This window comes from Eurosta solidaginis, chromosome 5 (genome assembly GCF_040869045.1).
Source record: "Eurosta solidaginis isolate ZX-2024a chromosome 5, ASM4086904v1, whole genome shotgun sequence".
Classification (NCBI taxonomy): Eukaryota; Metazoa; Arthropoda; class Insecta; order Diptera; family Tephritidae; genus Eurosta; species Eurosta solidaginis.
The window spans coordinates 219,516,758-219,544,705 of NC_090323.1; the positions used below are offsets into that span (position 1 = coordinate 219,516,758).

A 27,948-nucleotide genomic window follows, 5' to 3' on the forward strand; every position below is an offset into this window, starting at 1 on the left:
TTGTAGTAATAACTTCCGACAATCAGCCTGTTCGCCTTGAAATCGTAAGTACGCCGAGGTTAACCGAAGTTCACCTGAAAGTGTTCTTTACTTTGTGTCGAGATGTAATATATAAAATGGATAGTAGTTCATATATCTTAAAATATTTAAATTATCGCTGAAATTTCGTGGCCACTTCCAGAACGGCAAGTTATGGTAATAGTCTAGAAGAGGGGTCGAATGCTACTATGTGTCCAAAAATATTAATAGAGGTGTCAAAAGACGCGTATTGAGCTCGGCAACAATAAATTTATCTTGCTGTTCTGCAAGTGGACTTTATTCTTCTTTGAATTAAGTGCTTTTATTTATTTGCCGTTTTGCTTCTTGCTGTAGCGATTATTTAAGAGACGCACTTGGCTACACTCGTCTACGTACAATTTTTGGGTACATCAAGGCACGTAAAGGAACACAGCTATGATAAGGAGGAGTTTTGTGTTGATAAAGTACAACTCGGAAAAATGTTGATATTTTAAGTTTTTTTCATAAATATATTAAAAATGGATAGTGAACCGAAACCCGAACCCAAAGATATACCCACGCGTCCATTTAAATTATAAGTATACATCCAATAAAGGTGGAAAAATAAAATGCTCAGAGCTGGTAGAATGCTGTCTTATAGAATACAAGGTAATAGTCTAGTTGAGGGGTCGACTGCTAATACGCTACCAAAAATATCGAAAGAGGTGTCAAAAGACGCGTATTAATCTCGAGAACAATAGTACGAAGGCGGAAAAGACAAAATTTCACTCTGTCCGGAGATATTTGCAGTTGAAGTTGGCGATTTTCATGTGGTTGTTGTTGTGTTGTACCCACAAAAAAAATTGTGCACCACCGTGGCGGTAGCCACGGTTATACCACACACCCGGACTTGGCATGGCGTTACCCAGGGTTATTTTTTAGTAGCGCGGCCGAAGGCCGCCCACTCAGAAAGGTGTTCTGCGCAAAAATACTATGGATCCCACCCCCGGTTTCGGAGGTACCCGCGGGTCTTTTTTCGGTTTTTCGTTAATATCTTTTGAACGAGTTAATATTTTGATTTTCCGCCTTCGGATTATTAATACTGATGTCAAGACGCGTCGTTTGACACCTCTCTCAATTGGTAGCGTATTAGCAGTCGACCCCTCAACTAGACTACTACCATAAATTGATTTATTTTATAAAATAATGCATCTATTTTGTTTCATCTTTTTTTTCACAAATGCACGGCACATCAAATCGTGAGTTTAACTGGAATAAGCTTTGAGCGGAAGAGCATAATTGTGAGTTTTTTAGGAATTTCTCAATTTTGTTTTCGGGCATTTTTGCCACCACTTCAATGATTGATTTGATTTTTAATCTTACTTTTCAGGGTGCTGTAGAGTTGACAATAGTTCCGGCAAAAGAAAATTTACGCCTCATAAGACTGAACTCGAAGCAATGCCGAATTTATCGAGTATTGTTAAATGATGTATGCGAGGCAGAGTTCTTCTATTTTGATCCGTTCCTGGATATATTGCAGGGGGATACAACAGTGTAAGTAGCTGATGTTTATATAACTAAACAATTTACTGCTATTCTTAGGCTATATTGACCACTTGAAAGTTCAGTGCATATACATACTAGCACAATATGGTACCAGCCCGACTGCCTTAATTTTTTTGAACGTTCGGGTCATTTAAAGCATCTTATACCAGCCATGCCTATCGCGGGCATATTTTAAGACCCTTAACCAGCCGGGTCAGTATGACTGCTTCTAAAGCCCTGAGGTACTTTTTTGGGCTTACAACAAGAAGTTCTTGCGTGGCCGCACATTAATTTGGGCCCAAACGATGAAGGCATTGTTATATGATATTATGTGTAATGCCTTCGGTCGATCTCTGTTGGTTTGAACCAAATGGCTGGTAACCGAAAAACCAATCGCCTATTGTTCCTTCAGATACTATCCTGACTATCGCGCCATTGATTTTTTTGACCCTTCTAATAATCGGGCTTGCCAATTTTATTTGCCTCTTACTACAGACATACCTGCCTTGGGCCTTTTAATATGCTGGGTGCGGTGGGTACTACTCGACTGCTTGCTGTGATAGGCGGACAGTTCATAACATACAATCACAATAGGCTTACTGGAGCGCGTGTATAATATTTTATTTTGTGTTTATAAAGATATGTAATACAATTTTTTTTATTATTACTTTAACAGGCGCTCCTTGGAAACATATTCAAAGAAGCATTTAGAAGCTGCACAAACTACCGATCCTGATGTCAATGCGGGCGAATTAATCATACAGATACCCCCAGAGGGCTATCATATGATTCAAGAAGGACGCGGATTACGTATTGGTATAGAATTTTCAATGGAAGATCCGCAGGGTGGAATACATTTTGTTATACCACCCACCAGCGAGGAGGATGCACAACCTAAAAGTGCACATATGTTCACTTATGCATACGAAAATTCAACACGTTTATGGTTTCCATGTTTAGATAGCTTTGCAGATCCATGTACTTGGAAACTTGAATTCACCGTGGACAAATACTTGACGGCCGTATCGTGTGGTGAATTAGTTGAAGTTGTTATGACACCTGACTTAAGGCGTAAGACATTCCATTACTCACTCACCACACCAGTATGTGCACCAAATATTGCGCTAGCTGTTGGGCCCTTCGAGATCTATGTAGATCCGCATATGCATGAGGTTACCCATTTTTGTTTACCACAGTTACTACCTCTGCTGAAGAACACAGTGCGTTATTTGCATGAAGCTTTTGAATTTTTTGAAGACACGCTTTCAACACGCTATCCTTTTTCGTGTTACAAACAAGTGTTTGTAGACGAACTTGATACGGATATTAGCGCTTATGCGACATTAAGTATAGCTTCAGTTCACCTTATGCATTCCATTGCCATCATCGATCAGACATATGTGACACGCACCCTAATGTCACGTGCTATCGCTGAACAATTTTTTGGTTGCTTCATCACTTCGCATCATTGGTCGGATACTTGGTTGGCAAAAGGTATTGCCGAGTATTTGTGTGGTTTGTATTCGAGAAAATGTTTTGGTAACAATGAGTATCGCGAATGGATACAATCTGAGTTGGCGCGTGTTGTACGTTATGAGGAACAATATGGTGGAATTATATTAGATTGTAGTCAACCGCCGGCACCGCTACCAGTGTCGAGTACAAATCCAGCAAGTGCGACTAGTAAACAAACTGAAATAGTGCATTATTTTCCCATCAAAAGTTTACATACGGTTTCGCCTAAATATGTAGAGGCAATGCGTCGTAAAGCTCATTTGGTCATACGAATGTTGGAGCATCGCATCGGGCAAGAGCTACTGATACAAGTGAGTAAATCTAATATATCTAATATATATCTAATATCTAATATATATTATAAATGGCAAAGTTTGGATGTTAAGATGTTTGGATGTTTGGATGTTTGGATGTTTGTCCAGACGTTTGTCTTTGTGACTCAATAACGCAAGAACGGCTGGACCGATTTGGATGAAATTTTGCACACATATAGCCAATAGTCTAGAAGGATCTACTAGCTATATATTTTTCAAAATGGGCGTGGTCTCCGCCCCCTAGGAACAGTTATAATTTAATTATTATATTTTTTCGTCTTTGCGACTGAATCACGCCCGAATGGCTACACGGATTTTGATGAAATTTGGGACACAGACAGTAGTCTACTAGCGAAATTTTTTTCGAACATGGAAAGAGGGGTGGGGGTTCCACGACCCCTTCGAGCAATTACTTTTTAATAATTTTTACTCATTATAACTTTACGTATACTGGCCTTCACCAATATCACAGACTCAAGGGGTCAAATAAGTCGAGGGCTTACAAAGTAAGCAGTGAAACACTCCGCCGCCCCCCTCCCCCCTTTATCTGCCACTGATGTAAAATCTATAAATTGTTATAACTCAATATAAATTTTCTCCTAAATCAATAGTTTTTGGTATCTGACACATACAGATCGAGATCTAGACAATTTTGGAGGAACGATCAGTAGTCCTCTCCTTCTACACCCGCCATCCGCCCTCCTTCAATTGTTTTTATTAGCACGCTTTTATTAGCTTTACCAGTATGTTTCTATGTAACTTTTCATTCGCTCCAATGCGACTGCTGCCTTATTAACATGGTTTTATAATTAGTTTCACCTTATTTGTAATCCCGTAAGGGTCATATCGAGGTTCCGGGTTCATTTCCGGATGGTTTTCGGGATCGGTCCGGGATCCCGCCGGGGTAATTTCGGGACTTTTTCGGGACTATTTCGGGATCATTTTAGGACCCTTCCGGGATCAGTTCTGTATAGTTTTCGGGATCCGTCCGGGATCCCGTCGGGGTTATTTTGGGACATTTTCGGGACTATTCCGGAATCATTTCGGGATTATTTCGCGATCATTTGGGGACCCTTCCGGCATCATTTCTGAATGGTTTTCGGCATCCGTCCGGGATCCCGTCGGGGTACTTTCGGGATCATTTGCGTACCTTCGAGAGATAAATTCTTGATGGTTGCCGGGATCATTACGGGACTTTTTCGGGGTTATTTTGGGTCCCTTTAGGCATCATTTCTGGATGGTCTTCGGGATTCGTCCGGCATCCCGTCGGGGTCATTTTAGGACTTTTTCGCGACTAATACGGGATCATTTGGGGACCCTTTCGGCATCATTTCTGGATGGTTTTCGGGATCCGTCCGGGATCTCGTCGGGGTAATTTGGGGACTTTTTCGGGATCATTTGGGGGCTCTTCCGGGGTCATTTGGGGGCTCTTCCGGCATCATTTCTGGATGGTTTTCGGGATCCGTTCGGGATCCCGTCGGGCTCATTTCGGGACTATTTCGCGATCATTTGGGGTACCTTCCGGCATCATTTATAGATGGTTTTCGGGATCCGTCCGGGATCCCGTCGTGGTAATTTCGGGACTTCTTCTCGACTAATACAGGATCATTTAGGGTAGCTTCCGTCATCATTGCTAGATGGTTTTCGGTATCCGTCCGGGATCCCGTCTTGGTCATTTCGCGACTTTTTCTCGACTTATACGGGATCATTTGGGGACCCTTTCGGCATCATATCTGGATGCTTTTCGGGATCCGTCCGGGAACCCGTCGGGGTCATTTCGGGACTTTTTCTCGACTAATACGGGATCATTTGGGGACGTTTTCGGCATCATTTCTGGATGGTTTTCGGGATCCGTCCGGGATCCCGTCTTGGTCATTTCGGGACTTTTTCTCGACTTATACGGGATCATTTGGGGACCCTTTCGGCATCATATCTGGATGCTTTTCGGGATCCGTCCGGGAACCCGTCAGGGTCATTTCAGGACTTTTTCTCGACTAATACGGGATCATTTGGGGACGCTTTCGGCATCATTTCTGGATGGTTTTCGGGATCCGTCCGGGATCCCGTCTTGGTCATTTCGGGACTTTTTCTCGACTTATACGGGATCATTTGGGGACCCTTTCGGCATCATATCTGGATGCTTTTCGGGATCCGTCCGGGAACCCGTCGGGGTCATTTCGGGACTTTTTCTCGACTAATACGGGATCATTTGGGGACGCTTTCGGTATCATTTCTGGATGGTTTTCGGGATCCGTCCGGGATCCCGTCTTGGTCATTTCGGGACTTTTTCTCGACTTATACGGGATCATTTGGGGACCCTTTCGGCATCATATCTGGATGGTTTTCGGGATCCGTGCGGGATCCCGTCAGGGTCATTTCGGTACTATTTCGGGATCATTTGAGATACCTTCCGGCACCATTTCTAGATGGTTTATGGGATCCGTTCGGGATCCCGTCAGGTTCATTACGGAACTATTTCGGGATCCTTTGGGGTATCTTCCGGCATCATTTCTATATGGTTTTGAGGATCCGTCCGGGATCCCGTCGGGGTCATTTCGGGAATTTTTCTCGACTAATACGGGATCATTTGGGGACGCTTTCGGCATCATTTCTGGATGGTTTTCGGGATCCGTCCGGGATCCCGTCTTGGTCATTTCGGGACTTTTTCTCGACTTATACGGGATCATTTCGGGACCTTTTCGGCATCATTTCTGTATGGTTTTCGGGATCCCTTCAGGGTAATTTTGGGACTTTTTCTCGACTAATACGGGTTCATTTGAGGTACCTTCCGGCATCATTGCTAGATGGTTTTCGGGATCCGTCCAGGATCCAATCAGGGTCATTTCGGGACTATTTCGGGATCATTGGGGTACCTTCCTGCTTCATTTCTAGACGGTTGTCTGGATCCGTCCGGGATCCCGTCGGGGTCATTTCGGGACTTTTTCTCGACTAATACGGGATCATTTGGGGACGCTTTCGACATCATTTCTGGATGGTTTTCGGGATCCGTCCGGGATCCCGTCTTGGTCATTTCGGGACTTTTTCTCGACTTATACGGGATCATTTGGGGACCCTTTCGGCATCATATCTGGATGCTTTTCGGGATCCGTCCGGGAACCCGTCAGTGTCATTTCGGGACTTTTTCTCGACTAATACGGGATCATTTGGGGACGCTTTCGGCATCATTTCTGGATGGTTTTCGGGATCCGTCCGGGATCCCGTCGGGGTCATTTCGGGAATATTTCGGGATCATTTGGGGTACCTTCCGGCATCATTTCTAGATGGTTTTCGGGATCCGTCCGGGATCCCGTCATGGTCATTTCGGTACTATTTCGGGATCATTTGAGATACCTTCCGGCACCATTTCTAGATGGTTTATGGGATCCGTTCGGGATCCCGTCAGGTTCATTACGGAACTATTTCGGGATCCTTTGGGGTACCTTCCGGAATCATTTCTATATGGTTTTGAGGATCTGTCCGGGATCCCGTCGGGGTCATTTCGGGAATTTTTCTCGACTAATACGGGATCATTTGGGGACGTTTTCGGCATCATTTCTGGATGGTTTTCGGGATCCGTTCGGTATCCCGTCGAGGTCATTTCGGGACTATTTCGGGATCATTTGGGGTACCTTCAGGCATCATTTCTAGATGGTTTTCGGTATCCGTCCGGGATCCCGTCGGGGTCATTTCGGTACTGTTTCAGGATCATTTGAGGTACCTTCCGGCACCATTTCTAGATGGTTTTAGGGATCCGTCCGGGATCCCGTCAGGGTCATTTCGGGACTATTTCGGGATACCTTCCGGCATCATTTCTGGATAGTTTTCGGGATCCATCCGGGATCCCAACGGGGTCAATTCAGGACTTTTTCTCGACTAATACGGGATGATTTGGAGACCCTTTCGGCATTATTTCTGGATGCTTTTCGGGATCCGTCAGGAATTCCGTCGGGGTCATTTCAGAACTTTTTCGGGACTAATACGGGATAATTAGGGGAGCCTTTCGGCATCATTTCTGGATGGTTTTCGGGATCCGTACGGGATCCTGCCAGGGTCATTTCGGGACTATTTCGGGATCATTTGGGGTACCTTCCGGCATCATTTCTTTATGATTTTGAGGATCCGTCCGGGATCTCGTCGGGGTTATTTCGGGACTTTTTATCGACTGGTATCGGATCATTTGGGGACCCTTTCGGCATAATTTCTGGATGGTTTTCGGTATCCGTCCGGGATCCCTTCCGGGTCATTTCGGAACTTTTTCGGGACTATTTCGGGATCATTTGGGGTATTTTCCGGCATCATTTCTGTATGGTATTCGGGATCATTTGGGGTCCCTTCCGGTATAATTTCTGGATGGTTTTCGGTCATTTCGGGATCATTGCTGGATAGTTTTTGGGATCCGTGCGGGATCCCGTCGGGGTAATTTCTGGACTTTTCAGAGATTGTTTCGGGATTATTTTGGGCCCTTCCAAGATCATTTCTGGATGGATTTCGAGATCTGTCCTGGATCCCGTCAGGGTCATTTGGGAGTCCGTTCGAGATCCCGTCAGGGTCATTTCGGGACTATTAGGGGATCATTTGAGGATCTTTCCGGCATCATTTCTTTATGATTTTGAGGATCCGTCCGGGATCTCGTCGGGGTTATTTCGGGACTTTTTATCGACTGGTATCGGATCATTTGGGGACCCTTTCGGCATAATTTCTGGATGGTTTTCGGAATCCGTCTGGGATCCCGTCGGGGTCATTTCAGGACTTTTTCGGGACTAATACGGGATCATTTTGCGACCCTTCCGGAATAATTTCTGTATGGTTTTCGCGATCCGTCGTGGATCCCCTAAGGACCCTTCCTGGATATTTTCTGGATGGTTTTTGAGAACCGTCCGGGAGCCCGTCAGGGTCATTTCGGAACTTTTTCGGGACTATTTCGGGATCATTTTGGTACCCTTCAGGCATCATTTCTTTGTGGTTCTCTGGATAAGTTTAGAATCGTGTCGTTGTCATTTCGGGGTTTTTGGGAATATTCCGGGAACTTTTGGAGACCCTTCCGTGGCATTTCTAGATGGTTTTCGGGATCTGTCCGCGATAGCGTCGGGGTCATTTCGTGGATTTTTCTGGATAATTTCGGGATCATTTGGGGATCCTATCAGGTTACCAGCTCATTTAGTTCTTTTTTTACTCAATTACAAAAATAAAATGTATTAGACAGAAACATCTTTTTAAACAGATAACTTGATAAGCAGGCTAACGTGAATATCCCATATATTTAATTTTCTCCTTGCGGACGGGGCTGCGGGTAAAGGCGGGATCATTTCTGTATAGTTTACGGGATCCGTCCGGGATCCCGTCGGGGTTATTTTGGAACATTTTCGGGACTATTCCGGAATCATTTCGGGACTATTTCGCGATCATTTGGTGGCCCTTCCGGCATCATTTCTGGATGGTTTTCGGGATCCGTGCGGGATCTCGTCGAGGTCATATGGGGACTTTTTCGGGATCATTTGGGGGCTCTTCCGGCATCATTTCTGGATGATTTTCGGGATCCGTCCGGGATATCGTCGGGGTCATTTGGGGACTTTTTCGGGATCATTTGGGGGCTCTTCCGGCATCATTTCTGGATGGTTTTCGGGATCCGTCCGGGATCTCGTCGGGGTCATTTGGGGACTTTTTCGGAATCATTTTGGGGCTCATCCGGCATCATTTCTGGATGGTTTTCGGGATCCGTCCGGGATCCCGTCGGGGTCATTTCGGGACTTTTTCGCGACTAATACGGGATCATTTGGGAACCCTTTCGGCATCATTTCTGGATGGTTTTCGGGATCCGTCCGGGATCCCGTCGGGGTCATTTCGGGACTTTTTCGCGACTAATACGGGATCATTTGGAAACCCTTTCGGCATCATTTCTGGATGGTTTTCGGGATCCGTCCGGGATCCCATTAGGGTAATTTCGGGACTATTAGGGGATCATTTGGGAACCTTTCCGGCATCATTTCTGGATAATTTTCGGGATCCGTCCGGGATGCCGACGAGGTCATTTCGGGACTATTTCGGGATCATTTGGGATACCTACCGGCATCATTTCTGGATGGTTTTTGGGATTCGTCCGGGATCCCGTCGTGGTCCTTTCGGGACTTTTTTTCGACTAATACGGGATCATTTGCGGACCCTTTCGGCATCATTTCTGGATAGTTGTCGGGATCCCGTCACGGTCATTTCGGGAGTATTAGGGGATCATTTGAGGACCTTTCCGGCATCATTCCTGTATTGTTTTCGGGATCCCGTCAGGGTCATTTTGGGACCATTTTGGGATCATTTGGGGACCCTTCCGAGATCATTTCTGGATCCGTCCGGGATGCCGTAGGAGCCATTTGTATTTGTATTTGTATTTATTAGGCAATTCATCCCAGCACAACAATTTGACAAAAATTATTTTACAGTGCTAGTCGGTAAAAGGCATAAAATAGGAACAATCTAATCTTGAAACTTAAAGCTAATGACTATGGCTAAGAAAAGGTTACAACAAATAATATATTTAATAAATAGTAAATAGATAAATAAAGGAATGATAGAGTACATTTGCTTAGAAGGAATCAGTAATTTAATTGTCTAGGTTACTATAGAAACTTGTTAATTCTTTATTGAAGAGCAGAGCATTGCTTATAAGCCTAAGTCTAGAAGGGAGCGAGTTCCAAAGACGTATGGAATTAATGAAGAACTGGCGATCAGATATTAGCATACGATGTCTGAAGTGGGTAAGGAGAACAGATCTAGACGACTGGAGAAAATTTAGCCTCCGATACAGATAGTCAGGTTCCTTCATATATATTAATTTATGTAGCGTAGTGAGCGTTTTAAGTTTAATAAGGTTATCGAAAGAAATGTTTAGCAACCTGTAAGCATGTTGAGAGACGTGGTCAAGTCTTTTCAACCCATAGACGTATCTAGCAATGTTGTTATACACAACATTAAGTTTCCTATTACATATATAGTCACAATTTTTTTCGAACATGGAAAGAGGGGTGGGGGTCCCACGACCCCTTCGAGAAATTATTTTTCATAATTTTTACACATTATAACTTTACGTATACTAGCCTTCACCAATATCACAGACTCAAGGGGTCAAATAAGTCGAGGGCTTACAAAGTAAGCAGTGACACCCTCCGCCCGCCCCTTTATCTCCCCCTCTGGTGTAAAATCCATAAATTGTTATAACTCAATCTAAATTTTCTCCTAAATCAATAGTTTTTGGTATCTGGTACATACAGAACGAGATCTAGACAATTTTGGAGGAACGATCAGTGGTCCTCTCCTCTACTCCCGCCATCCGCCCTCCATCTATTGTTTTTATTAGCACGCTTTTATTAGCTTTACCTGTATGTTTCTATCTAACTTTTTATTCGCTCCAATGCGCCTGCTGCCTTATTAACATGGTTTTATAATTAGCTTCACCTTATTTGTAATCCATCATTCTGGATGATTTTCGGGATCGGTCCGGGATTACGCCGGGGTAATTTCGGGACTTTTTCGGGACTATTTCGGGACCATTTTGGGACCCTTCCGGGATCATTTCTGTATAGTTTACGGGATCCGTCCGGGATCCCGTCGGGGTTATTTTGGAACATTTTCGGGACTATTCCGGAATCATTTCGGGACTATTTCGCGATCATTTGGTGGCCCTTCCGGCATCATTTCTGGATGGTTTTCGGGATCCGTGCGGGATCTCGTCGAGGTCATATGGGGACTTTTTCGGGATCATTTGGGGGCTCTTCCGGCATCATTTCTGGATGATTTTCGGGATCCGTCCGGGATATCGTCGGGGTCATTTGGGGACTTTTTCGGGATCATTTGGGGGCTCTTCCGGCATCATTTCTGGATGGTTTTCGGGATCCGTCCGGGATCTCGTCGGGGTCATTTGGGGACTTTTTCGGAATCATTTTGGGGCTCATCCGGCATCATTTCTGGATGGTTTTCGGGATCCGTCCGGGATCCCGTCGGGGTTATTTCGGGACTTTTTCGCGACTAATACGGGATCATTTGGAAACCCTTTCGGCATCATTTCTGGATGGTTTTCGGGATCCGTCCGGGATCCCATTAGGGTAATTTCGGGACTATTAGGGGATCATTTGGGAACCTTTCCGGCATCATTTCTGGATAATTTTCGGGATCCGTCCGGGATGCCGACGAGGTCATTTCGGGACTATTTCGGGATCATTTGGGATACCTACCGGCATCATTTCTGGATGGTTTTTGGGATTCGTCCGGGATCCCGTCGTGGTCCTTTCGGGACTTTTTTTCGACTAATACGGGATCATTTGCGGACCCTTTCGGCATCATTTCTGGATAGTTGTCGGGATCCCGTCACGGTCATTTCGGGAGTATTAGGGGATCATTTGAGGACCTTTCCGGCATCATTCCTGTATTGTTTTCGGGATCCCGTCAGGGTCATTTTGGGACCATTTTGGGATCATTTGGGGACCCTTCCGAGATCATTTCTGGATCCGTCCGGGATGCCGTAGGAGCCATTTGTATTTGTATTTGTATTTATTAGGCAATTCATCCCAGCACAACAATTTGACAAAAATTATTTTACAGTGCTAGTCGGTAAAAGGCATAAAATAGGAACAATCTAATCTTGAAACTTAAAGCTAATGACTATGGCTAAGAAAAGGTTACAACAAATAATATATTTAATAAATAGTAAATAGATAAATAAAGGAATGATAGAGTACATTTGCTTAGAAGGAATCAGTAATTTAATTGTCTAGGTTACTATAGAAACTTGTTAATTCTTTATTGAAGAGCAGAGCATTGCTTATAAGCCTAAGTCTAGAAGGGAGCGAGTTCCAAAGACGTATGGAATTAATGAAGAACTGGCGATCAGATATTAGCATACGATGTCTGAAGTGGGTAAGGAGAACAGATCTAGACGACTGGAGAAAATTTAGCCTCCGATACAGATAGTCAGGTTCCTTCATATATATTAATTTATGTAGCGTAGTGAGCGTTTTAAGTTTAATAAGGTTATCGAAAGAAATGTTTAGCAACCTGTAAGCATGTTGAGAGACGTGGTCAAGTCTTTTCAACCCATAGACGTATCTAGCAATGTTGTTATACACAACATTAAGTTTCCAATTACATATATAGTCACAATTGGAGTAAACCTCACAACCATAAAGGAGCGTAGGTATTAAGTACGCTTTTGCTATTAGTAGACGAATATGTAACGGAGTAAAATATTGTGTAAGCCAGAGTGTACGAAGCATCCCATACACTTTTCCCACTGTGCGGAAGATGTGATCTTTCCATGTCAGGGTTTTGTTAAAAACTATACCTAGATTTTTTGCCGTGTCAACGTATTCTATAATAGTGTTGTCTAAAATTAAATTTTCCATTCCACTTTTATCTAGTGACCTTCTATGAATGACTATACATTTCGACTTCTTAGGGTTAAGACATAGGGATTTTTTGTTACTTTTCCGGGATAGTTTTTGGACCCTTCCGGGATCATTTCTGGATCTGTGCGGGATCCCATCTGGGTCATTTCCGGACTATTTCGGGATCATTTTGGGATCCTTCCGGAATCATTTCAGTATGGTTTTCGCGATCCGTCGTTGATTCCCTCGGAGCCATTTCGGAACCTTTTCTGGAGTATGTCGGGGTCATTTGGGGACTTTTTCGGGATCATTTGGGGCTCTTCCGGCATCATTTCTGGATGGTTTTCGGGATCCGTGCGGGATCTCGTCGGGGTCATTTGGGGACTTTTTCGGGATCATTTGGGGGCTCTTCCGGCATCATTTCTGGATGGTTTTCGGGATCCGTCCGGGATATCGTCGGGGTCATTTGGGGAATTTTTCGGGATCATTTGGGGGCTCTTCCGGCATCATTTCTGGATGGTTTTCGGGATCCGTCCGGGATCCCATCAGGGTAATTTCGGGACTATTAGGGGATCATTTGTGGACCTTTCCGGCATCATTTCTGGATAATTTTCGGTATCCGATCAGGATCCCCTCGGAATCATTGCGGGACTTTTTCGGGATCATTTGGGGTCCCTCCCAAGATCATTTCTGGATGGATTTCGGGATCTTTCCGGGATCCCGTCAGGGTTAGGGGTGCGTTCGAGATCCCGTCAGGGTCATTTCGGGACTTCTTCGGGACTATATCGGGATCATTTCTGGATGGTTTATGGGATCTGTCCATGACCCCTTAAGGGTCAATTCGGGACTATTAGGTGATCATTTGAGGACCTTTCCGGCATCACTTCTGGATGATTTTCGGTATCCGTTCGGGATCCCGTCGGAATCAATGCGGGACTTTTACGGAATCATTTGGGATTCCTTCCGGCATCATTTCTGGATGGTTTTCGGGATTTGTCCGGGATCCCGTCGGGGTTATTTCGGGACCTTTTCGGGCTAATACGGGATCATTTGGGGATCCTCTAGGGGTCGTTTCGTGACTTTTTCTGTATTATTTCGGGATCATTTTGGGGCCCTTTCGGCATAATTTCTTGATGGTTTGCCGGATCCATCAGGGTCATTTCGGGACCATTTTGGGATCATTTGGGGACCCTTCCGAGATCATTTCTGGATCCGTCCGGGATGCCGTAGGAGCCATTTCGGGATTTTTTGTTACTTTTCCGGGATAGCTTTTGCACCCTTCCGGGATCATTTCTGGATCTGTGCGGGATCCCATCTGGGTCAATTCCGGACTATTTCGGGATCATTTTGGAATCCTTCCGGAATCATTTCTGTATGGTTTTCGCGATCCATCGTGGATCCCCTCGGAGCCATTTCGGAACTTTTTCTGGAGTTAGTCGGGATAATTTAGGGACCCTTCCTGGATATTTTCTGGATGGTTTTTGAGATCCGCCCGGGAGCCCGTCAGGGTCATTTCGGAACCTTTTCGGGATCATTTTGGAACACCTTCAGGGATCATTTCTGTGTGGTTCTCTACATACGTCTAGAATCGTGTCGCTCTCATTTCGGGTTTTTTTGGGACTATTCGGGGAACTTTTGGAGACCCTTTCGGGGCATTTCTGGATGGTTTTCGGGATCCGTCCGCGATAGCGTTGGGGTCATTTCGTAGCTTTTTCTGGATAATTTCGGGATCATTTGGGATCCTATCAGGTTATCAGCTCATTTAGTTCTTTTTTTTTACTCAATTACAAAAATAAAATGCATTAGACAGAAAACAAAATTGTAAACAGATAATAAGCAGGCTAACGCGAATAGCCCATATATTTAAAATTTTCCTTGCGGACGGGGCCGCGGGTAAAGGCTAGTATATTATAAATGGCAAAGTTTGGATGTTTGGATGTTTGTCCAGACGTTTGTCTTTGTGACTCAATCACGCAAGAACGGCTGGACCGATTTGGATGAAATTTTGCACACATATAGCCAATAGTCTAGAAGGATCTACTAGCTATATAATTTTGAAAAGGGGCGTGGTCCCCGCCCCCTAGGAACAGTTATAATTTAATTATTATATTTTTTCGTCTTTGCGACTGAATCACGCCAGAATGGCTACACGGATTTTGATGAAATTTGGGACACAGACAGTAGTCTACTAGCGAAATTTTTTTGGAACATGGAAAGAGGGGTGGGGGTCCCACGACTCTTTCGAGCAATTACTTTTTAATAATTTTTACACATTATAACTTTACGTATACTGGCCTTCACCAATATCACAGACTCAAGGGGTCAAATAAGTCGAGGGCTTACAAAGTAAGCAGTGAAACACTCCGCCGCCCCCTCCCCCCTTTATCTCCCCCTCCGGTGTAAAATCTATAAATTGTTATAACTCAATATAAATTTTCTCCTACTTCAATAGTTTTTGGTATATGGCACATACAGATCGAGATCTAGACAATTTTGGAGGAACGACCAGTAGTCCTCTCCTTCTACACCCGCCATCCGCCCTCCTCCAATTGTTTTTATTAGCACGCTTTTATTAGCTTTACCTGTATGTTTCTATGTAACTTTTCATTCGCTCCAATGCGCCTGCTGCCTTATTAACATGGTTTTATAATTAGCTTCACCTTATTTGTAATCCCGTAAGGGTCATATCGTGGCCCTTCCGGGATCATTTCTGGATGGTTTTCGGGATCGGTCCGGGATCCCGCCGGGGTAATTTCGGGACTTTTTCGGGATCATTTTGGGACCCTTCCGGGATCATTTCTGTATAGTTTTCGGGATCCGTCCAGGATCCCGTCGGGGTTATTTAGAGACATTTTCGGGACTATTCCGGAATCATTTCGGGACTATTTCGCGATCATTTGGGGACCCTTCCGGCATCATTTCTGGATGGTTTTCGGGATCCGTCCGGGATCCCGTCGGGGTACTTTCGGGATCATTTGCGTACCTTCGAGAGATAAATTCTTGATGGTTTCCGGGATCATTACGGGACTTTTTCGGGGTTATTTGGAGTCTCTTTAGGCATCATTTCTGGATGGTCTTCGGGATTCGTCCGGCATCCCGTCGGGCTCATTTCGGGACTTTTTCCCGACTAATACGGGATCATTTGGGGACCCTTTCGGCATCATTTCTGGATGGTTTTCCGGATCCATCCGGGATCTCGTCGGGGTCATTTGGGGACTTTTTCGGGATCATTTGGGGGCTCTTCCGGCATCATTTCTGGATGGTTTTCGGGATCCGTGCGGGATCCCGTCGGGTTCGTTTCGGGACTTTTTCGCGACTAATACGGGATCATTTAGGAACCCTTTCGGCATCATTTCTGGATGGTTTTCGGGATCCGTCCCGGATCTCGTCGGGGTCATCTGGGGACTTTTTCGGGATCATTTGGGGGCCCTTCCGGCATCATTTCTGGATGGTTTTCGGGATCCGTCCGAGATCTCGGCGGGGTCATTTGAGGACTTTTTCGGGATCATTTGGGGGCTCTTCCGGCATCATTTCTGGATGGTTTTCGGGATCCGTCCGGGATCCCGTCGGGGTCATTTCGGGACTTTTTCGCGACTAATACGGGATCATTTGGGAAACCTTTCGGTATCATTTCTGGATGGTTTTCGGGATCCGTCCGTGATCCCGTCGGGGTCATTTCGGGACTTTTTCCCGACTAATACGGGATCATTTGGAAACCCTTTGGGCATCATTTCTGGATGGTTTTCGGGATCCGTCCGGGATCCCATCAGGGTATTTTCGGGACTATTAGGGGATTATTTGGGGACCTTTCCGGCATCATTTCTGGATAATTTTCGGGATCCGTCCGGGATGCCGACGAGGTCATTTCGGGACTATTTCGGGATTATTTGGGATACCTACCGGCATCATTTCTGGATGGTTTTTGGGATTCGTCCGGGATCCGGTCGAGGTAATTTCGTGACTTTTTCTCGACTAATACGAGATCATTTGCGGACACTTTCGGCATCATTTCTGGATAGTTGTCGGGATCCGTTCGGGATCCCGTCAGGGTCTTTTTGGAACTATTAGGAGATCATTTGAGGACCTTTCCGGCATCACTTCTGAATGGTTTTCGGTATCCGTTCAGGATCCCGTCGGAATCATTGCGGGACTTTTTCGGGATCATTTGGGGTCCTTCCCAAGATCATTTCTGAATGGATTTCGGGATCTTTCCGGGATCTCGGGACTATATCGGGATCATTTCTGGATGGTTTACGGGATCCATCCAGGATCCCTTAAGGGTCATTTCGGGACTATAAGGTGATAATTTGAGGACCTTTCCGGCATCACTTCTGAATGATTTTCGGTATCCGTTCGGGATCCCGTCGGAATCTTTGCGGGACTTTTTCGGAATCATTTGGGATCCCTTCCGCCATCATTTCTGGATGGTTTTCGGGATTTGTCCGGGATCCCGTCGGGGTTATTTCGGGACCTTTTCGGGGCTAATTCGGGGTCATTTGGGGATCCTCTAGGGGTCGTTTCGTGACTTTTTCTGTTTTATTTCGGTATCATTGGGGACCCTTCTGGCATAATTTCTTGATGGTTTGCCGGATCGATCAGGGTCATTTCGGGATCATTTGGGGACCCTTCCGAGATCATTTCTGGATCAGTCCGGGATGCCGTATGAGCCATTTCGGAATTTTTTGTTACTTTTCCGGAATAGTTTTTGGACCCTTCCGGGATCATATCTGGATCTGTGCGGGTTCCCATCTGGGTCATTTCCGGACTATTTGGGGATCATTTTGGGACCCTTCCGGAACCGTTTCTGTATGGTTTTCGCGATTCTTCGTGGATCCCCTCGGAGCCATTTCGGAACTTTTTCTGGAGTATGTCGGGATAATTTAGGGACCCTTCCTGGATATTTTCTGGATGGTTTTTGAGATCCCCCCGGTAGCCCTTCAGGGTCATTTCGGAACCTTTTCGGGATCATTTTGGAACACCTTCAGGGATCATTTCTGTGTGGTTCTCTGGATACGTCTAGAATCGTTTCGTTGTCTTTTCGGGTTTTTTTGGGACTATTCCGGGAACTTTTGGAGACCCTTTCGGGGCATTTCTGGATGGTTTTCGGGATCAGTCCGCGATAGCGTGGGGTCATTTCGTAGCTTTTTCTGGATAATTTCGGGATCATTTGGGATCCTATCAGGTTATCAGCTCATTAAGTTCTTTTTTTTTTACTCAATTACAAAAATAAAATGCTTTAGACAGAAAACAAAATTTTAAACAGATAACTTGATAAGCAGGCTAACGCGAATAGCCCATATATTTAAATTTCTCCTTGCGGACGGGGCCGCGGGTAAAGGCTAGTCATTTATAAGAAAAAAAAAATATAATGAAACAAAAGAACGAATTGCTATAACAACAACAACAAAGCTTATGTTGTTGTTGTTGTTGTTGTTGTAGCGATAAGGTTGCTCCCCGAAGGCTTTGGGGAGTGTTACCGATGTGATGGTCCTTTGCCGGATACAAATCTGGTACGCTCCGGTACGATAGCACCATTTAGGTGCTAGCCCGACCATCTCGGGAACGATTTATGTGGCCACATTAAACCTTCAGGCCATTCCCTCCCTCCCTACCCCCAAGTTCCATGAGGAGCTTGGGGTCGCCAGAGTCTCGTCTGTTAGTGAAACAGGATACGCCGCGGATAGGTGAGGTTGACAATTGGGTTTGGAGAAGATATATATTGCGCTGGGAACCTGAGAGGTTGCGCTACATAGCCTCTTGAACCTGGTATTTTAGTCGCCTCTTACGACAGGCATACCTACCGCGGGTATATTCTGATCCCCTAACCCGCTGGGGTCAACAAAGCTTATAATATGTGCTTATAGAACTATCGTGCTGCCCTGACAAGCAGAAGCTCCAAAAGTGTTGTGTATTTCGTTAAGGTGGTTTTAACACGCAATGAGGAAATATCGCTAGGTAGTTTTGATAGGATTAGAGCTCAGTGCAAGAAAGCTATTTCATAATTATGTTTCTTTGGTGTGGAGGTAGAGTGCTCGCCAACCGCACCGAAGATCCTGTTTTAAGGAATAGGAAAAGCAAATTCAAAATATTTCAGAAAACTTTTTTCGGAATCCGTCCCTCTGCATTTGTTTGGCAAACACTTCGAGTGGAAAGATCGTCGGCGAAAGTTTATTTGCCTTGCTTATGCCGTTAGGAGAAGTCATAAAAACCCCCAGCGGGTTAGAGGGTTAGAATATACCCGCGGTAGGTATGCCTGTCGTAAGGGGCGACTAAAATACCAGATTCAAGAGGTTGTGTAGCGCAACCAATGTAGGTTTCCAGTGCAATATATAGCTTCTCCAAACACAATTATCAACCTCAGCTTCGAGCGGCTAATCCCGTTTCACTAACAGACGAGGCTGTATCGACCGCAAGCTCCTCAGGAACTTGGGGGTGCGGAGGGAGGGATGGCCTGCAGGTTTAAATAATAATAAATAGTTCCCGACAGGGTTGTTGTTGTTGTTATTGTAGCAGTGAAGAGAATATGGAGCAGTCCCGCTGCAAGGACCTGCTGGGAGGATGACAATTTGTGGGAGGGACGCAACAAATTAAATGGGGTTACACTGAAATGACAGTTCTTGGTCGGGAAAAATCCCGAGTCGCTCCGGTACATAGATCCGACTGCCTTGGGAAGCGTTCCCGAGATGGTCGGGCTAGCACCTTAATGGAGCTGTATTACCGGAGCGTACCGGATCTGTATCTGGCAAAGGACCATCACATGGATAACACTCCCCAAACCCTTCGGGGAGCAACCTTATCCCTAGCTCCAAAAGTGTTGTGTATTTCGTTAAGGTGGTTTTAACACGCAATGAGGAAATATCGCTAGGTAGTTTTGATGGGGTTAGATCTCAGTGCAAGAAAGCTATTTCATAATTATGTTTCCGTGGTGTGGAGGTAGAGTGCTCGCCAACCGCACCGAAGATCCTGTTTTAAGGAATAGGAAAAGCAAATTCAAAATATTTCAGAAAACTTTTTTCGGAATCCGTCCCTCTGCATTTGTTTGGCAAACACTTCGAGTGAAAAGATCGTCGGCGAAAGTTTATTTGCCTTGCTTATGCCGTTAGGAGAAGTCATAAAATCCCCCAGCGGGTTAGGGGGTTAGAATATACCCGCGGTAGGTATGCCTGTCGTAAGGGGCGACTAAAATACCAGATTCAAGAGGTTGTGTAGCGCAACCAATGTAGGTTTCCAGTGCAATATATAGCTTCTCCAAACACAATTATCAACCTCAGCTTCGAGCGGCTAATCCCGTTTCACTAACAGACGAGGCTGTATCGACCGCAAGCTCCTCAGGAACTTGGGGGTGGGGAGGGAGGGATACCCTGCAGGTTTAAATAATAATAAATAGTTCCCGACAGGGTTGTTGTTGTTATTTTAGCAGTGAAGAGAATATGGAGCAGTCCCGCTGCAAGGACCTGCTGGGAGGATGACAATTTGTGGGAGGGACGCAACAAATTAAATGGGGTTACACTGAAATGACAGTCCTTGGTTGGGAAAAATCCCGAGTCGCTCCGGTACATAGATCCGACTGCCTTGGGAAGCGTTCCCGAGATGGTCGGGCTAGCACCTTAATGGAGCTGTGTTACCGGAGCGTACCGGATCTGTATCTGGCAAAGGACTATCACATGGATAACACTCCCCAAACCCTTCGGGGAGCAACCTTATCCCTACAACAACAACAGCAGAAGTCATAAAACATGTAGGTCTTGAAGCTTGGACTAAATATCTTCGGAGGAATATCGCGCCTGTTGTTGTTGTTGTTGTTGTAGCGATAAGGTTGCTCCCCGAAGGCTTTGGGGAGTATTATCGATGTAATGGTCCTTTGATGGATACGGATCCGGTACGCTCCGGTACCACAGCACCATTAAGGCGCTACCCCGACCATCTCGGGAACGATTTATGTGGCCACATTAAACCTTCAGGCCATCCCCTCCCTCCCCACCCCCCAAGTTCCATGAGGAGCTTGGGGTCACCAGAGCCTCGTCTGTTAGTGAAACAGGATTCGCCGCTGATAGGTGAGGTTGACAATTTGGTTTGGAGAAGCTATATATTGCGCTGGCAACCTGAAGGGTTGCGCTACACAGCCCCTTGAATCTGGTATTTTAGTCGCCTCTTACGACAGGCATATCTACCGCGGGAATATTCTGACCCCCTAACCCGCTGGGGTTACATCGCGCCTCGTAATGATTTATATTTAGTCTCTTAAAACATTAGCATACATTTTTCTTTTGAAAATGTGTGACACGCATGATTTAATTGTTCTAAGATCATTACAAAAAATTACTTCCCTTACAGGTCTTTAATAAGCAGTTGGTGCTGGCAACTAACGCTGCAGTAACAAAAATTGGTTCGGGCCTTTGGCATCATTTGCTAATTTCTACTAACATTTTCATCAAAGCTATCTTCACCGTTACTGGCAAAGATATGTCTGTCTTCATGGATCAATGGGTGCGTACGGGAGGGCATGCGAAATTTTCTTTCACATCGGTATTCAACCGAAAACGCAATACAATTGAATTGGAGATACGACAAGATTTCGTAAATCAACGCGGCGTTCGAAAATATAATGGTCCATTACTGGTACAATTACAAGAATTGGATGGCACTTTCAAACATATGTTACAAATTGAAAATACTATTGTGAAAGCAGACATCACGTGCCATTCGAAAAGTCGACGTAATAAAAAGAAAAAAATTCCACTTTGCACAGGAGAAGAAGTCGATATGGATTTATCGGCAATGGAGTAAGTATCGGCATTCAAAGGCGGTCATGCGAATGTTTAATAAATTTGTTATACACTTGCAGCGATTCACCTGTGCTTTGGATACGCTTAGATCCAGAAATGATATTAATACGTGATTTAAATATAGAACAACCCGACTTCCAATGGCAATACCAACTACGACATGAGCGTGATGTAACAGCGCAATTCGAAGCTATAAAAGCTTTAGAGAAATATCCTACAAATGCAACACGCTCCGCGCTTACAGATACAATTGAGAATGACCGTTGCTTTTATAAAGTGCGGTGTGAGGCTGCGCATTGCCTCACGAAGGTGGCTAACCAAATGGTGACACAATGGAGCGGCCCACCGGCAATGTTGAACATATTTCGCAAATTTTTTGGCTCATTTAGTGCACCGCATATAATCAAACAAAATAATTTTGCCAATTTTCAATTGTATTTTTTGCAAAAAGTTATACCTGTGGCAATGGCTGGTGAGTTTACTTTGTTTATATATTATATAACAACGTCCCAGTGTTGCACAGTGTGCTCGTAGAATTATGTTTTAATGTATAGCATAAAATTGTATTAACATATATGTTTTCTACTTTCCTATAGGTTTGCGCACATCCCATGGCATTTGCCCGCCTGAAGTTATACGCTTTCTATTAGATCTCTTCAAATATAATGATAATACGCGTAATCATTATTCTGATGTTTATTATCGTGCCGCTTTAGTTGACGCTTTGGGTAATTCAATTACACCGGTAGTCTCAGTTGCACTTCGTGGTGCACCCATTACCTCAGATAGTCTTTCCGCAGATGCTAAGTTAATTAAACTCATATTAATTTTTTTTTTGTTTTCACTCACGAATTGCAAACATACTTACAGGCTTGTACTTGAGGAAATTACACGCCTACTTAACATGGAAAAGAATTTACCATCCTATAAATATATGGTGTCTGTTTCGTGCCTCAAGGTGATACGTAAATTGCAGAAGTGTGGCCATTTGCCTTCACTACCCAAAATATACCGCTGCTACGCTGCGTATGGCCAATATCTTGACTTGCGTGTAGCCGCAATGGAATGCTTAGTAGACTTTGTTAAAGTCGATGGCCGTTGGGAAGATTTGGATCATTTAATAACGTTGCTGGAGACAGATCCTGATCCCGCAGCGAGACATGCGCTTGCCTTATTACTAATCGATAATCCACCTTTTACGCGTCAAACGAAAAGTAGCCGATTGGATCGACCAGAATTGGTTGAAAGATTATGGGCGAATATTAAGTAAGTACGAGTTTTCAAAAAATGTTCGCAAGACAGATTGTATTTCACATAAGCTGAAAAATAATGGGGTTTCTCATGAGTATCAACCGATTTCCAAACACGGAAATGCACTTTTTTAGCGCAATATGCTCTGCTGATTTGTTTGATATTCAACATATTTTAATGGTGTAATTTTTTCGCGTGTTTATCCTTGTCACTGTAGTGTTTACCAACGGAAATGCTGGCAATACACAGGGCTGTGAACCATCTCGGGTCTATGCCTAAGGATGGTAAACGGGTGTTTATTTTCTCAGACAGCCAAGCCGCATTAAAGGCCCTGGACTCATTCGTCGACAACGCAATGTCGGTCACTGAATGCCGCAGATCTCTTAACGAGATGGATCAGCACTTCAGTATCAGCCTTATATGGGTACCTGGGGATATTGAAGGCAACTGCAGAGCAGACGAGCTGGCCAGAATAGGCACCACCGACCATATCCTTCCGGGAAATGATTCGGTAGGTATACCCATGGCCACTTTCAGGCTTCTTGTGAACACAAGCACTATAAGAATTGCAAATGGACTATGTTCAGCCATATCATCGTGTGAGACATCCAGGCTAACCTGGCCCTCATATGACAAGGGGCGCACAGGAGTGCTTCTGATTTTAAACAAATCTGTTCTGTCGTCCCTTATAAGGGTTCTAACAGGGCATTGTTTAATAAGCACGCATGGTGATAGAATGGAGGCAACGACCTTTGACTATTGTCGCAGCTGCAGATGTACAGAAGAGGAGGAGGTGTCCATCACCTTATCTGTCATTGTTTAGCGCTTAGTAGGCGTAGGTTGGCCATTCTTGGTAAACCTTTTCTACATGACCTTGCTGAGGTCTCTAGCTATGAAGTGAAGGCTCTAGCAAAATATATAATTTCCACGAAGTGGTTTGACCCGCTTTAGGCAGGGTAGGGACCCTCTTTGAGACCGTATAGGGTATTACAATGGGCCCATTGGTGGCCTAAGTAGTGAGCTGTTATCATAGTGTCCAGCTCAGCCCTTGCAACCGAACCTAACCTTATCCTTGTGCATTTAGTATGTTTTAATACAAAGGGTTTCTAACAACTGCTTTGCGGCATACATGACTTTCTGGACGTATCCTCCTATCTTAAACTTTTTTTTTGAGATTTGATTTCTGTGGTAGGGATTCTTAGATCCTCATAAACCAGGTTATATTCCGAAAATATTAAGGTAATTGATTGTTGAATTGTCAACAGCTGTGATTATGATTATACACGCCAACGACGTGTGTGATGTTGCCATTGTATTCTTTTTATTGTTAAACGAGACCAATTTGAATTGGTTACCAGTTTTGTCATTTTTGTATGAGTTTTTAAAAGCTTTTGATGTGGTTATTTGTTAAAAGTCAAACCAAGGAAATTGGTTTTATGTATTGAGAGTTTTTTATTTTCTTTTTTCTCCATTGCAGTTGGATATTATTGTTTAAAAAGACTACGTATCAGCAACGTAATTTGATTTTTCAAATATGAGTGGATTGCATAGGCTTAGGCTTAGTGGTTTAGGTTTGATACACATAACATAAAAATTTGATACGTTGATAATAAATTATTTTTATGATTTTTTTTTTTTCATTAAAATTTCACGTTGGCTTTTTGTAAAAAATTAGATAGTTTAGTAATCTTGGCTATATTATTATCTTTGAAAATTTCTTCAAAGGTATTGTGATTTAGAAACAAAGAGAAATTGTTGCGAGTATTTATGAGCCCTCTACAGTGAAAGGTTTGATGCTCATAATCATCAATTTGCCCGCACATACAGCGTTTTGTATTATAAGCTTTTATTTTGTAAAGATACGCTTTGTCATACGTATGCCCAGTTAAAATCCTATTTAATCTTTTAATATTAGCAGGTGGCAGTTGAAGTTTTTTGAACCAGGCGGTATGGAAATATTAAGGCATATAAGTTGGGATGATTATTAGAATAGATACGGAATTCATTATACCATTTGTCATAAATGCCATTTTTAATTTGTCGGACGGCTTCATTGAGAGTGAATTTGCAGCTCTTGCAGATGGAATTTACAGTAGCTTTTTATAGCAATCTCATCAGCTTTTTCATTACCGGGAACACCTTTATGGCTAGGAGTCCAAATTATGTCAACAACGATGTTCCTATTAACTACTTTTTTCCTGATTCTCTTTACAATGCTATTGGTTGTGCTATTTTTTTTTAAAAAGGTTGCAGGCTCCTAGGCTGTCAGTAAAAATGGCTACTTTCTATATTCCTTAGTTGTTGCAATTTCAATTACTTCCTCAATGGCAAGGAGTTCACCAAAAGCAGAGGAAGCTTTGAAAGGAATATGGAATGAGTGTTCAGTTTTATCGGATAAATTGTAAATGCCACATCCAGTATTTTGGTCAGAAAGTGAAGTATCTGTGTACATAATATGAAAGTAGTCCCTGAGATAATTTTCCAGAAGAGCTGCATAATGAGTTTTCACAGTTTCCGGCGCTATTGACTCTTTGTTGCCAGGTGTAGTTTTTCCAATGACTTTTAATTTGGTAGTGTTGGGAAAATGGTCAATCGTATCAAGACAGTCAAAAATTTCCTGGAATTGCCTGTATATTTTTGAGTAGTTAGAATTTACATTTGTATTTGAAGTTGTGGATGCAGTAAAGGGATCGTTGTTAGCAAATATTTTGATAAGCTCTTTGGCAGTGAGCTTTATGGATCGCTCTTGTGGGGGTAATTCGTTTGCAAGAGCATACATAGTTGGAATAGGCGTAGAGGGGGTCAAGCCAAGACATCTTCTGAGAATTTTATTTTGTAATACCGAAACTTTATTGAATGTAGTTTTAGAAAATATCTTAAGCTTAACATAATTTTAGCTTATCATTATGTTAATATCATTCGTCAAAAATTGAAGCAAACTCCGTTCTCGAACCTAAAATTTGGAAGTCATATTGGCATCACTTCGGCACTCTTTCGTAAGCACTTCAGGATCACTTCCGTTTCGGCCACTATTTAAAAAAAAAAAAATTGAAGTCTACTTGAAATCAATCCCGGATATTTCTGAGAGTATATTTTGAAATCATTTCGGGATTACTTTAAGGATTATAGAACTATTTTCGCGACTGTCACACGATCGTTTCGAGACTAGTGCAGAATTCTTTTGGGTTCACTCCGGCTCAATTTCGTGATAAATTCGGGACTATCTAGGAATTACTTGGGATCATACCGGAAATATTTTGAGAAAATTTCGGGACTATTTTCAGGATAATGCCGTGACTATCAAGATCAATTCGGGCTCATTTCAGTAATGTAAAATTGGTTAAGGTATATTTCGGGGTCCTTTCTAAAGGTTCAGATCATTTTCTATTTTAATGGTTCAAAGGATCTAAAAAATTTCGGGATTACGTTCGGGACTATTTTGGGATCAGATCGCGGTACTTTGAGATCAATTTAAGATTATTTAAAGTATTTTTGAACTGTATACTTATAACGTAAAAAAAATTTAAAACTCTTTTCCTTTTCAAAATTTTACAGTAATAAATTGGCATGCGATACCAAATTACGCTGCGATATGGTAGATTTATATCATGCTTTGTATGGCACAAAGCGACCGTTATGTTTGCAATCAGCTGATGTCAGTAATATGTACAAGGAAATCATAAAGGAAGGCACTAAAAAAGCCACCCCACCAATTGACACCACATTCAACAATAACAACGATACAAATGCTGAGCAAGAAACGCCACTTATAACAGAAATAAAAGATGAAGTAATAGATATAGCTGAAGAGAATATTACCACACCCACTATTCGGGCGGTAAAACGAAAAGCAAGCGAAGCGTTTGAAGTAGATAAAGAAATCATAAAAATAGAAGAGAACGATGAAGAGATAACATTGGTTGAGAACGACTCTACAAATTTGGCTGATATATTTGAAAATGAAACTATAATGAATAAGAATGAAACTATGATGAATAAGACAGTTAATAGTGAGCAAGAACCTGAGCCCAAAGAGCCAAAGGAACCAAAAGAACCAAACACAGTACAATCACCTGAACCAAAACGTTTAAAGAGCGAAATTATAGACGATGATGATAATTCGGTAACCATAATTGATATTAGTGAGAATACAATAATGAAAGGTGATAGCAGTTTTGAGGCGAGTAAAACCGATGTTGAAAGCAGACACAGAGCGGAGGGTTCAGTAAAGGTACAGTTTAATAGTTTTGTGCTAAATGCCAATTATATTTAAATTTATAATTTTTTCAGAAAAAGAGAAAGAAAGACAAAAAGAAACATAAACATAAGCATAAACACAAACATAGTAGGGAAAAGGAACGTGATAAAGAACGTGAGCGCAAAGAAAAAAGGGATCCAAACATATCGCGTATTCAGACAAAAGAGGCCACACCAGAAACGCTCAGCTCAGCAGATAGTAGCAATTCAAATAGTAATCCCCCCCTATTGAATTTCCCTTAATAACATAAGATTAAGGTATATTTTTTTACATACAAATTTTTTTTTTATGCAGCAAGTTAATGTGACAAAATCACAAAAACGTGTGTTTTTCTACAAGTTCACAGATTTGTCTGGCAGTAAAATGCTTTACCAAAAAGTATTTATTAATGTGCATATATGTATTTTAATTTATATATTGGTTTGATGAGCTTGAGGCCGTATAGTAAATAAAACACGTTTATTTTCCTTTTTCAAAAATATCTAATTGGTCGATATTTCATCATTGCGTGTAAGTTCTATTTGTCCGCATATATATATATATATATATATAGTCCTGATGATGACTTCAGGTTGAAGTCGAAATATCGATCAATTAAATATTTTCGAAGAAGGAAAATAAACGTGTTTTATTTACTGTACGGCCTCAAGCTCATCAAACCAATATATTTTTAATATATGTTTATACTTGTATTCAAAGTTAACATTGACTGCAAATTATAATTCTTTAATGCAGCAGCAAATAATTTTTTATTGCACGTCGTTTTATTTCGTTTTATATGAAATATACGCGTACTTTACTATACAAACATACAACAATATATTTAAAATTAAGTACCACATGCATATAAATATTTTTATTTAAATGTGCAGTACAGTGAAAACTGGAACTAAATAAAAAATAAAAAGAAAGAA

At 43.0% G+C, this 27,948-nt stretch overlaps 1 protein-coding gene across 2 annotated transcripts; it reads left to right on the forward strand.

Moving 5' to 3' along the window:
- The first annotated feature begins 68 nt into the window (after positions 1-68).
- Taf2 (TATA-box binding protein associated factor 2) lies at positions 69-27,948 on the forward strand. 2 transcript variants are annotated; one of them, XM_067788431.1, is made up of 11 exons: positions 69-195; positions 373-592; positions 1,244-1,298; positions 1,388-1,551; positions 2,219-3,368; positions 21,074-21,522; positions 21,585-21,997; positions 22,122-22,332; positions 22,396-22,791; positions 26,332-27,007; positions 27,067-27,948. In XM_067788431.1, exons 2-11 carry the CDS (start codon positions 537-539, stop codon positions 27,274-27,276), a joined length of 3,780 nt encoding a protein of 1,259 aa, XP_067644532.1. In that variant the 5' UTR covers positions 69-195; positions 373-536; the 3' UTR covers positions 27,277-27,948. The 2 variants fall into 2 exon arrangements, with proteins under 2 accessions (XP_067644532.1, XP_067644533.1); XM_067788432.1 differs by having other exon boundaries at positions 183-592.

What these genes read in the sequence shown, in the direction of transcription:
- Taf2 (XM_067788431.1), top strand. Translation starts at nt 537, where the DNA reads ATGGATAGTGAACCGAAACCCGAACCCAAAGATATACCCACGCGTCCA. An exon ending in GGCAAGAGCTACTGATACAA is followed by an intron (nt 3,369 to 21,073) that starts GTGAGTAAATCT and finishes CTTCCCTTACAG; the next exon opens with GTCTTTAATAAGCAGTTGGT. An exon ending in ATGGATTTATCGGCAATGGA is followed by an intron (nt 21,523 to 21,584) that starts GTAAGTATCGGC and finishes ATACACTTGCAG; the next exon opens with CGATTCACCTGTGCTTTGGA.